Source organism: Bos mutus, chromosome 1 (assembly GCF_027580195.1).
Source record: "Bos mutus isolate GX-2022 chromosome 1, NWIPB_WYAK_1.1, whole genome shotgun sequence".
NCBI classification, from domain to species: domain Eukaryota; kingdom Metazoa; phylum Chordata; class Mammalia; order Artiodactyla; family Bovidae; genus Bos; species Bos mutus.
The window spans coordinates 40848758-40862240 of record NC_091617.1 but is presented as its reverse complement, the minus strand read 5'-3'; the positions used below and the strand labels follow the sequence as shown (position 1 = coordinate 40862240).

General features: G+C 36.4%; 1 protein-coding gene across 1 annotated transcript in view; it reads right to left on the bottom strand.

Moving 5' to 3' along the window:
- Positions 1-13483, bottom strand: part of EPHA6 (EPH receptor A6) — a 1036017-nt gene that overhangs the window by 133049 nt on the left and 889485 nt on the right. The window contains exon 15 of the mRNA XM_070368049.1: positions 2816-3025. Within this exon, the coding sequence (XP_070224150.1) occupies positions 2816-3025 (210 nt within the window). The remainder of the gene's footprint in view (positions 1-2815; positions 3026-13483) is intronic.

Sequence of the window (13483 nt, the reverse complement as noted above, 5' to 3'; positions counted from 1 at the left end):
CTATCATAATATCTGTCGAGTAAGAATTGTTTTCCTGGAAGAGTCAGTTTATTATTTGGCCCAAATGGCAAAGCTCCTTTCTTAGTGATGAATTTGGCTTATCAAGCCAGGATTTTATTGTTTTTCAGTCTTCCAAGGTTTATTTGTTCACCACCTTTTTGCTGAAAAAGTTATTTAAATCTTCACATTATAGTCTTCTGATAACATAGCTATTTTTCTCCTGTTTTTCTTTATATTTAGGCTGCTGAATTACATTTACCTAGAGGAAACTGTCATTTTCTTTTCTTGAATTTTTCATTAAAATTCTGTGCAGAAACCTGTCCTTATTTCTATTTATGCTAATGATATGTAGCTTGGTGGGAGCTAGTAGATTTCACGGTCCTGTACCCAAGAGTGACTTTGTGCCTGAAGCTGTCATATCACTTCCATTCTTTGCTTCGTTAAATCTTAAGGAACAATTGAAGTACAAGTTATTCTTCAGGTTGGCCTGGTTCACCTACACAGACTTAGTGTAAGATGCATTTTACCACATGGTATTAATATCTTAGCACAGTCTCATTTCTACCATTGATGACTTGATGGACAGAGAATCTTGTGATAGGCTCTCAAAGAATAACACTTTATTTTTCAAAATAAAAAAATAAAAAATATTTCTCACCACAGGTCCTTTTATTTAGTGCATTGGATATCATATGATTTTAAGTGAAAGTGTTTAAAAGATTTTACTGCATTACTTTTAACAGTAACTCTTTTATTTAAAAAAGATAGAAGTGAGTGAAAATTCATATTATGTTTTACTAGCAGGTAAGCATCATTGGACACAACTGAGCAACTTCACTTTCACTTTTCACTTTCATGCATTAGAGAAGGAAATGGCAATCCACTCTGGTGTTCTTGCCTGGAGAATCCCAGGGACGGGGGAGCCTGGTGGCCTGCCGTCTATGGGGTCGCACAGAGTCGGACACGACTGAAGTGACTTAACAGCTTAGCAGCAAGCATCATCTCCAGAAAAATCTCAATTATTTATGCTAAAGTGCTTAAAGGCAGAATAGTGAATGATCTAAAATACTTTTATCTCATTTTCATTAAAAATATCCACTCTTAAAGCTGGGCATGTCTTAAGATTTAAAAATTCACATCAGAAAGTCAACTTAGAAACACATGAATGAGGTAAAGAAGGAAGGATTCTTAGATCTCCCCCCAGCTATATGAAACAACTATATGAAATACATGCTCCTCATGCTCCTCCATTATTTGCTTTAAATATCTCCATGCTGGGTATAGAGCATGTCTTCTTTAACTAACTCCATGTTGGCATAGAGTGACTTTTTTCACATATCATGCAGAATAGGGGAGGTTAAGAGTTGGAGCTTAGAGAGATCTTACTAATGCAAAGTAAATAGAATTAAGATATTAAAAGAACTGCGATTATGCAGGTTATGCATTGTCAATAGTGAGACTCAATAGTTCAACTAGGAAAGTCCTTATTAGGAAATACCACTATCAAGGAGAAAAGCAAAGTTTGTCTTGGATGATACAAAGTGAACACAATTGAAAGTCAGAATCAGGGAATTTTATAAGTTTTACAGATACTGTGATAAAATGATTTTTACATTTCGTTTTGGTCTTTAAAATATAAGAAATGGAGCTACTCATTTTAATTAAAAGAAAAAAATAAAACATCTGAATAGTAGCTGCCATTATTGTCATTGTCATTGTTTAGTTGATAAGTTGTGTTTGACTCTTTGCAATCTCATGGACTGGGCAAGAATACTGGAGTAGGTTGCCATTTACTTCTCCAGGGGATCTTCCCTACCCAGGGATTGAACCCACATCTCCTGTAATGGCACACAGATTCTTTATTACTGAGCAATATGGGAAGACCAACTGCCATTATTCCATATCTTAAATAAAACATGTCTCTTAAAACAGACAAGTGTGAGCCATAATGTATCTTTATTTTATTTTTTTAAATTTTATTTTATTTTCAAACTGTACAATATTGTATTAGTTTTGCCAGATATCGAAATGAATTCACCACAGGTATACATGTGTTCCCCGTCCTGAACCCTCCTCCCTCCTCCCTCCCCATACCATCCCTCTGGGTCGTCCCAGTGCACCAGCCCCAAGCATCCAGTATCGTGCATCGAACCTGGACTGGCGACTCATTTCATACATGATATTATACATGTTTCAGTGCCATTCTCCCAAATCTCCCCACCCTCTCCCTCTCCCACAGAGTCCATAAGACTGTTCTATACGTCAGTGTCTCTTAATATATCTTTTAATGTTCTTTTTAGGTAAATATGACCTCATTTCCATAATTGAGAGCAAAGAGGCATAACATTTTCTATGTAAGTTTAAGATGGGTTGCTTAGCAATATTCAAATGAGAGAGAGTCCCTCCTCTAGAAGTGGGTATAAAACAGTTGTCCATGTAAATGTGTGTCAGATTCAGTGAAGGAAGAGATTTCTTAGCACTTAAGTATAACCAGATATGAGACCATGTAGTCAAATGAGAGCAATCTAAACTCAGTAAACTTTGTGCAGATTAAATTATCTACAAATCGCTAATTGTATATGTATCATTAGGTATGTTCCATAATCATCCCTGCCAACCTCTCCTCATGACGTGCCTGGTAGGCTCTTTATAGAATTGGCATGGAAAACCAATGTCTCTCAGTCCTTGTCTAGATCCTATTTTGGGGCAATCTTTCCTTCTGTCTTTAGACCATAATACAAACTGGAACTACTCTAATAATATTGCAAACAATAAAAGTAAACAAACTATATTTGAAAAGGATGGATAAACTTACAGTTGTTGTATAAGCAGCTTCTGGATCATCTTCCAGCACTCGGGAGAGACCGAAATCAGAAACTTTGCATACTAAGTTGCTGTTGACCAATATATTCCTAGCTGCTAGATCTCGGTGAACATAACCCATATCAGAAAGATACTTCATTCCTGATGCAATGCCTCGGAGCATACCGACCAACTGGATGACTGTGAAGTGACCATCATGTTTCTGAAAGAGAATCACAGTTATTTATGTTAGTTTATTTTATTATAGTGTGGGTGCATGCACGCATTTCTGTGTGCCTGTTTGTGTAGAGGTGTGTGTGTGTGGTGTATTAAATGAAACCCTTGATTTTATTTTACTGGATCCAATTTAATGTAAGCACCAAGTCTGCTGATCATTTCGTTCATAACAAAAGTAAAAATCTGTTTGAGATTTAAAGGAAAGGAAAATCTAGGTTGAAGTGATAAAGGGGGAAAAACAAAGGAGAGAAGAAAACCATCCAAATTAACTTCCAGAAAAGATGATTTCAAAAACTCTAAGTAACAAAAGGGAACTAAATTTAAATAAGATAATAGCAATGACTTATAAGAAAAAAGAATTCACTTTCCATAGTAGTTAGCTCCAAACCAGCTGTGTGTGTGTGTATGTGTGTGTGTGTGTGTGCCCAATCATGTCTGACTCTGGGTGACCCTATGGACTGTACAGGGCAGCAAAATCTGGGATTGGATGAAACTTGCGTGATTGCTGGAAACTGTGAGAAATGATCAAAGAAAAATAAAAATTGACTGCATAAACAAGTTTAGGAAAGTTGTAGGAGAATGAAAACCACATGCAAACAGAAAATAACTTGATTTTCCTAATCTTTCCTTACAGAGTTGACCCTTAAACAAAGGTGTGGACTGCACAGTTCCACTTATACCTGTACTTTTTTCAGCAAATACCTAGTTGGGCCTCTGCATCTGCAAGTTCCGCTGCCTTGCAGATTGTGTACAGTACTATGTTTACGGTTCTGGGTTGATTGTATCGGAAGATATAGAATTCTCAGATACAAAGGGCTGACCATGGAACTTCAGCATCTGTATATTTTTGTATCTGCAATGGGTCTTGGAACCAGTTCCCTGTGGATATCCAGGGACAACTGTACGGAGCAAATGGAAAGAAAAGTTGGCAGTTGACTGAAAACAGGACTATTTTAGTTCTCAGGAAAATTAAAAGAAATATGAATAACAAGCCAAGCACAGCAGTGGTATATAGTAATAAATCCTCTGACTAACTATGCCTCTCACCTTGATTTAAAACTATATTTTAACTGAAGTGTAATTGATTTACAATATTGTGTTCATCTCAGTAGTATAGCATAGTGATCTAGTATTTTTGCAAATTATACTCCACTAAGGAAAGTTATGACCAACCTAGATAGCATATTCAAAAGCAGAGACATTACTTTGCCAACAAAGGTTCGTCTAGTCAAGGCTATGGTTTTTCCTGTGGTCATGTATGGATGTGAGAGTTGGACTGTGAAGAAGGCTGAGCGCCGAAGAATTGATGCTTTTGAACTGTGGTGTTGGAGAAGACTCTTGAGAGTCCCTTGGACTGCAAGGAGATCCAACCAGTCCATTCTAAAGGAGATCAGCCCTGGGATTTCTTTGGAAGGACTGATGCTAAAGCTGAAACTCCAGTACTTTGGCCACCTCATGCGAAGAGTTGACTCATTGGAAAAGACTCTGATGCTGGGAGGGACTGGGGGCAAGAGGAGAAGGGGACGACAGAAGATGAGATGGCTGGATGGCATCACTGACTCGATGGACATGAGTCTGAGTGAACTCCGGGAGTTGGTGATGGACAGGGAGGCCTGGTGTGCTGCAATTCATGGGGTCGCAAAGAGTCGGACACGACTGAGCGACTGAACTGAACTGAACTGATGGGCTTCCCTGTGGCTCAGCTGGAAAAGAATCTGCCTGCATTGCAGGAGACCTTGTTCGATCCCTGGTCTGAGAAGATCCCCTGGAGAAGGAAAAGGCTACCTACTCCAGTATTGTGGCCTGGGGAATTGCATGGACTGTATAGCCTATAAGGTTGCAAAGAGTCAGACACAACTGGCTGATTTTTACTTTCTTTCACTTTTATACTTCACTCCAGGTTATTGCAAGATGAAGGGTATAGAGTATATTCTTGTTCCTTATGTATTTTATAAATAGTAGTTTGTATATATTAATCCCATACCTCTAATTTGTCCCTTTGCCCCTGCACTAACTCTTCCCTTTGATAACCACAAGCTAGTTTTTGAAATAATTTTTTTTAAATAAACAAAATTCAACTGTCATTCATGTAAGCTGTGTACACCAGTTAGACCTGATACAAATACTATAGTACAAATGTAGAGAAAATGAATATAAAAATATTTTAAATTTGAAAATTAATGCATACTGTTCTAATTAATTATTTGGAGATTGTTGTCATTAATGGGGTTATAGAGAAGTGAGATTCTCAAATTGGTTTTATATATCAGATAACATTTATTTATGAATGATACTAAAATTAATATTTATTAAGAGACCAGAGGACTATATTACGTTATACAAGGTGGTAGAGGCATACATATCAGTATCTCAAAATTTGCAAAGCTAAAGTTTTCATGGATATGTGATTTAAACTGTAGAGTAGGTTAAACGTTGGGATGAATTGACCATATCACAGTGATGTGGTCTCTGCTACAATGATGATTCACTGGCCAGTTAAGTGAATAAACTTATACAACAAATAAAATAAACTTCACCTTACTACAACAACTTACATCCCTGATAGTTCTATCATAATATCTCCCAAATCAAGTGGAGAGTAAGGAAAAGAACTCTTTCATAAAAGAAACAGTCTACAGCAAGTGTATCCCATTTAAGCAGGAGCTTCTGTATAATTAATGTATAAAAGATAACCTAACAAAGAAAGTCTTTGCTGTTATTAGGTCTTTATGTTTCTGATCCATCTTCTTAGACAGTGCACAGTTAGATGAAATCTGCCTCTTCTATCATGTACCTTACTTACCTCTCCTCTATTAGGAATCTCAAAGCCTTTGAAAGCATTCATCCTTTTGGCCTAGAAAGGATTACACTAATTTTAAAGAGACGGTTCTTTTACATATCAGTCAATTGCCTGGTATCACAGTTCTTATTGAGGCAGAATTTCTGTATAGTAGGAAATGTTAATAATAGACGATCTGAAGACCAGAGTGTGTGTTAATTTCCTTATTTGTATAATAAAAATGCATGCACACTTAATTGCTCAGTTGTATCCAACTCTTTGTGACTCCATGGACTGTAGCCCACCAGGCTCCTCTGTCCGTGTGTTCTCTAGGCAAGAATACTGGAGGGGGTTGCCATTTCCTATGCCAGGGGATCTTCCCAACCCAGGGATCATACCCAAGTCTTCTGCATTGCAGGCAAATTCTTTACTGTTTGAGCCACCAGTGAAGCCCTACAATGAGAATACTATAATCTAATTAAGAGTTGTAGTGAGAATCACATACAAAACAAGCAACACAGCTCATCACTTATTTCAATAATACCTGGTATTAAAAAAACATAAATCATATGTAGTTTTTGTAATTTTAATAAAATTCAGAAAACTCTCCACTCACTCTCCTGAAAAATCAAGGCAAAAGAAACTCCTACATCATAAGGAGAGAGAGCTACTCAATGCTAGGTTGAAATTTAATTTCTTATCTTGTTCTGAGGGTGGCACAAAGTATCAAGTTATTTCTTTTAAAAAAAGACTTTTTTAGAGCACTTTTAAGTTCAAAGCAAAATTAAGAGGACGATACAGAGATTTCCCATATACCTTCTCCTTCAACATACACATGATCTTCCCACACATGATTATCAATATCCTTTACCAGAATGGTACATTTGTTACAATTAATGAACCTCCAACAACAAATCATAATCACTCGAAGTCCATGGTGTGAACATTAGGATTCATTCTTGGTGTTTCACATTCTATAGGTTTGGACAAAGTTATAATGACAGGTACTCACTTACAATATCACATAATGTTTATGTATAGTAACATGTATCAATAATAGTATTTTCACTGCTCCAAAAACTCTCTGTGTTCCATCTGTTCATTACTCCTGCCACTCCCTCCCTCGCCAACACTTATTTTTTCATGGTTTTATAGTTTTGTCTTTTCCAGATGTCATATATTTGGAATTAGTATGTAGCCTTTCAGATTCTTTAACTTAGTAATATACATTGATGATTTCTGCATGTCTTTTCATAGCTTGAGATCTCATTATTTTTAGTGGTGATAATATTCCATTATCTGGATATGCAGTTTATTTACTCATATACATACTGAAGGACATCTTGATTACTTCTAAGTTTTGGCAATTATAAACAAAGCTGATATAAACATTTCCATTTATTAACTGTTTATAGCAGTTTTATTTATTGACTGTTTATGCAGGTCAAGAAGCAACGGTTAGAACTGGACATGGAACAACAAACTGGTTCCAAATTGGGAAAGGAGTATATCAAGGCTGTATATTGTCACCCAGCTTATTTAACTTATATGCAGAGTACATCATGAGAAATTCTGGGGTGCATGAAGCAAAAGCTGGAATTAAGATTGCTGGGAGAAATATCAATAACCTCAGATATGCAGATGATACCACCCTTATGGCAGAAAGTGAAGAAGAGCTAAAGAACCTCTTGATGAAAGTGAAAGAGGAGAGTGAAAAACTTGGCTTAAAGCTCAACATTCAGAAAACAAAGATCATGGCATCTGGTCCTATCACTTTATGGCAAATAGATGGGGAAACAGTGGAAACAGTGACAGACTTTATTTTTGGGGGCTCCAAAATCACTGCCGATGGTGACTGCAGCCATGAAATTAAAAGACTCTTCCTCCTTGGAAGAAAAGCTATGACCAACCTAGATAGCATATTCAAAAGCAGAGACATTACTTTGCAAACAAAGGTCTATCTAGTCAAAGCTACGGTTTTTCCAGTAGTCATGTATGGATGTGAGAGTTGGACTGTGAAGAAAGCTGAGCGCCTAAGAATTGATGCTTTTGAACTATGGTGTTGGAAAAGACTCTTGAGAGTTCCTAGGACTGCAAGGAGATCCAACCAGTCTATCCTAAAGGAAATCAGTCCTGGATATTCATTGGAAGGACTGATGCTGAAGCTGAAATTCCATACTTTGGCCACCTGATGCTAAAAATTGAGTCATTTGAAAAGACCCTGATGCTGGGAATGATTGAAGGCAGGAGGAGAAGTGGGAAAGAGGATGAGATGGTTGGATGGCATCACCAACTCGATGGACATGAGTTTGAACAAGCTCTGGGAGTTGGTGATGGACAAGGAAGCCTGCCATGCTGCTGTCCGTGAGGTCTCAAAGAGTCGGATACGACTGAGCAACTGAACTGACGGAACTGAGCAGTTAATACAGCTGCAGGTTTTTATATGGACATAAGTTTTCACCTCCTTTCACTGAATATCTCAGAGGACAATACCTGGATTGTATGGTAAGCGTATGGTTAGCTTTGTAAGAAACTGCCAAACTGTCTTCCCACGTGGCTGTACCATTTTGCATCCCACCAACAAAGGGCTTTTCCTGCTGCTCCATATCCTCACCAACATTTGGTGTTGTTAGTGTGACTGAATTTGGCCATTGTAATAGAAGCACAGTGGTATCATTTTAATTTTTTTTCTCTAACATCATATAATGTGGAAATCCTTTTCACATCTGTATCTGCTATAAGGTGGAATGGATGAAAGAATTGATCCAAATTGATCACTGGAACAGAATAGAGAGCCTACCATGAACACAGCTGATTGGTTCTTGACATAGGAGCAAAAGAAATCCCATAGATAGAAAACAGTCTTTTCAAGAAATGGCACTGGAACAATTGGACATACACATGTGAAGAAAAAAAAAAAGCTTATTAGTCTAGGTTTTTTGATCAATTCTTTCAGATTTTCTATGTAGATAACATGTCATCTGTGAATAAAGACTATATCCCCCCGTCCACACACTTCTTGTCTTGCATTAGAGAGTACTTCCAGTATGACATTGAAAAGAAGTAGTGGGAGTGGCCATCCTTGCATGTTCCTGATCTTAGTGGGGCAGCTTTAAGTTTTTTACAATCAAGTATGATGTTAGCTGTTGTTTTTTTTGGTAAATAGTCTTTATCAAGTTGTTCTCCTTTATTCCTACTTTACTGAGTTTTTATCATGAGTTGGCATTAGATTGTGCCAAATGCTTTTTATTTATCTGTTGCCATAATCACGTGATTTTTCTTTGCTTTATCCATTTGCTATGATGAGTAACAAGTGATTTTTGAGAGTTAAACCAGTCATGCATATTGAGATAAATCCCACTTGGTTGTGTAATTTATTTACAGTGTTGGCTATGATTTGTTAAAACTTTGTTCTAAGTTTTTTCTTAAAAGCTTTATTGAAACAATTCACAAACCATATAATTTATGCTTTTAAAATATACAATACATTTCTCTTTTAGTTTATTCATAGAGTGTGTAACCATCACCACTTTAGAACTTTTTCATCATTTCTCCCCCAAACCCAATATTCACTAGCAGTTACTCTTCATCTCCCCCAACTCCTTCCACCAGTCATAGGCAACTACTCTTAAACTTTCTATCTCCTTAGATTTGTCTATTTCAGGTATTTCATATAAATGGTTTCATACAATATGTGGTCTTTTTTGGCAGTCTTCTTTCACTTAGTTTACTGTTTCAAGGTTCATTTGTATTGTAGCATATATCAGTATTTCATCATTTTTAATGAAGAATAATATTATATTAATTTTGTTTATTTATTCATCAGTGGCAGACATTAGAGTCACTTCCACTATTTGGTTATCACGCAAGATATTTTTTTGTTACACATTCACACTTTTTTTTTTAAAGAAATTTAAGTTCTACTCTCTTAGCAGATTTCAATTATACAATACAGTATTAGCAACTATAGTCACCATGTTATATATTAGATCCTCAGAACTTATTCATCATATACCTGATAGTTTGTGACCTTTTACAAACCTTTTCCTATTTTACACCCCCACCAACCCCTGACAACCAGTTTTCTACTCACTGTTTCTATGAATTCAACTTTTTCCTTTTTGATGCCACATATAAATGATACCATACAGCATTTATCATTCTCTGACTTATTTCACTCAGCATAATGTCCTCCAGGCTCACCCACACTGTACCAAATGGAAGGTCTTTCTTCTTCTTTTAAGGCTGAATAGTATTTCAGTATATTATATTCCAAATTTTCTAAATCCATTCATCTATTGACAGATACTTTGGCTGTTTCCATATTCTGGCTGTTGTGAATAATGCTTCTATGAACATGGGAGTAGATATATCTTCAAGATAAGAGTTTAGTTTCCTTTGGATATATATCCAGAAGTGAGATAGACAGGCTATATGGTATTTCTATTTATAATTTTTTGAGGAATCTCCATACTGTTTTTCATAGTAGTAGTACCAATTTATATTCCCACCAACATTGTACAAGGGTTTTCTTTTCTCCTCAACATTGCCAGGATTTTTACTTTTGTCTTTTTCATAACATACATCCTTACAGCTGTGAGGTGATATTTCATTGTGGTCTGCATTTCCCTGATGATTTGTGATGTTGAGCATCTTTGCATCTATCTGATGGCCATTTGTATGTCTTCTTTGGAAAAATATGGATTTAAAAACTGCCCATTTAAAAATTGGATTATTTGGTTTTTTTTGTTGTTACTATCACGATAATGCTGGCTTTGTACAATGAATCTAGGCATTCTCCCTTTTCTATTTTACATGTTACTTTAAAATTATTTTAACTATTCTTATCACCAACATTTGAAAAGACTTGAATTAACTGCTTTTACATCAGCATCAGAGCAATCATAGTTCTAATAACTACACAAGGCATCATTAAAAATGAGATTTTGGTGTTTGAAAAGAATATAAACTACTTTTTCCATGTTCTATGATGGGTCTATACAATGTAGTATGTTTATTTCTATTTTATATGGCCAAGATCTTTTCCTGACGTCCATAAGGTTAAAAGTATTTTTATAAGTGAACTAAGATATGCATCTGCCTTTTTTCACTTTTTTGTGTTTTCCCTAGTGGTACAAAACTCTGGTGCATAAAAGTTCAGGAGTCTTAACATGAATCAAGGTAATAGCATCAAAACCACTCCAGTACTTTTGCCTGGAAAATCCCATGGATGTAGGAGCCTGGTAGGCTGCAGTCCATGGGGTCGCTGAGGGTCGGACTCGACTGAGCGACTTCACTTTCACTTTTCACTTTCATGCATTGGAGAAGGAAATGGCAACCTACTCCAGTGTTCTTGCCTGGAGAATCCCAGGGACGGTGGAGCCTGGTGGGCTGCTGTCTCTGGGGTCGCACAGAGTCAGACACGACTGAAGCGACTTAGCAGCGGCAGCAGCAACCTATACTAGTATTCTCATATTCTTCTCTGCTACACGAACAGCAACAAAAGAGATAATTTTATATAAGAATGTACTTGGTGAAACAATAAAACTCATTTTGTTAAATATTGATTCTTGATTATGTATCTCAGGATCAACATCTGTGGGGTATAGAAAAGAGCTGATAGGAATAAGGGAGTTGATCCTGAGAGTTCTCCCCAATAAACTCCTTCATACAAATCTTTTAAGAATCTCCTTCCCAGGGAACTCAACCTGTAACAATATCTATCTGTCTATCTATCTTCTATTTATAAAATGTGTCCCTGATTAAAGAGAAGCTCTCAAAATAGCTGTATATTCTTCTGGGAATTCATAAACGTCAATTATTACCATATTCTTACAGGGAAAAAATATCTAACATTCCCTAAATACTACACACCAATCACAGTTATAAGCTCATTAGAAGTATTATCTCATTTAATCCTTGAAACAACTCTGATATAATAGTAGTTACTGTCTCTATCTTCTAGATGATCAAACTTAACAGCAAAGAGATTTAATAACCTAGTAGATGGTGGTCAGGATTTGAATCCAGGCACACCTTACATAATTATAATACTAGAGCTTATATATGTTAATTCCGAACCCTCTACTATTAATTGGAGTTATCTGGAAAACTGTTGACCCCAAGTATGCCATAGTGACCCAGTCTGGGCTAGTTTAGGCAGCTTAACTTAGTTCAATAAATCAAGGTATATAACTTAGTTAAATAAATTAAGGTATACAATAAACAAACAGCACTCGGGATGAAACCAACAAATAACGACCTATTAATCTATGTGTAGCTGAAAGGAATAGCCTCACTTATTCATACATGAGGTATGGCAAAAATCTATTTCTCTACAAATGATGCAACTCTCTCCTTCAACAAAATCTATATTCCTTTTTCTAGTCCTTGTTAACATAAGCCTTCTCAAGTGTAGTTTAGGATATAGTGGTTTTCTTGAATAAGGTAGCTGGTTAATGAATAGTGACTGAATAAATAACCTTTGATACTATCTTGCAGTACACTGGTTGCTATTGCTACATTATTCCTATTGCCGTGTATAAAAAAAAAGTTATCTTTTTTTTTAAGGTGGGACAGTGGTTTTCTTCCTTTTATGCAGCAGTTCTATCACAGCATCCACTATATGCCATGCCATGTGTCAGCACTCAGTAAATATTAATTCAAATTGAATTGAATTGTTTATGAGGGGAGGAGAATAAATGAGATTTAATATCTTTGGGCTGCCTTCTAGAGATTAATCAAAAAGAAACTATGAATTTTTTTATGACATATAGTTTTTTCCCCAGGAAGACAGATTCAAATGAAAGAGAGCGAATGTGGCATATTTACACACTGCATCTCAGAGCTTAGTAGCTGGAATTCAGTTTGTCTTCATTCTTCTTTTCCTTTGCTCGCTCAGCCTGACTGTTGAGAAACACGGAGCTTAACCTCTAAGTGACAGAGAGGGTGAGCCTGATTAAAGGTGGTTTCTGAAAGCTGCATATAATATCTGTGACTTCTGAAAACTGCAGAGCTCCACACAACCTCCTCTCTGACTCTGGAGCACAACATTTCCCAATCTGAGCAGTCACTGGCACGTCACATTGTCTCCACAGTAATAACAATCGCTTGTTGATGGCTTTCACAACCCAATCTTGTGGGTTGTGTCCCACAGACACTATAAAGCCTCTCAGTGTCCATTCATCCTAGGTTAAGCTCAAGTACTTAGTTTGTGCTTAGCACAAAGGTAGGGTTTGAGTGCCATGTTGTCCTAAAGTCATCACGTTATTGTCCAACAACGTTAAAAAAAAAAAAAAACCAATATATTCAGGGTTTTTTTGAAAATACGAATATCACTCTGTCAATCATTTGCTTAAAACCCTTCAAAGATAGAACAAAGTATAGTATTCAATACAAAGATATGGCTTTGCCTTTGTCTCTAGTTTCATGTCCTATTCTGATTCAATTTTTTGGTGTTTAATTCACCACCACAACATGTTATTTCTCTTCTAATGTGCTTTGTTTATATGGTTCACTCTTCCAGGAATGCCGTTCTAGTCTTTGGGCAACCAAGATTTTCATGATAAGCATCATATCTTTTGGGAGATCCTTAATAAAATCCCAAGTTCATTCCTTCAAACAAGACTCATTTAACCTCTACTGCAGACCAGTTATTGTGCTAAT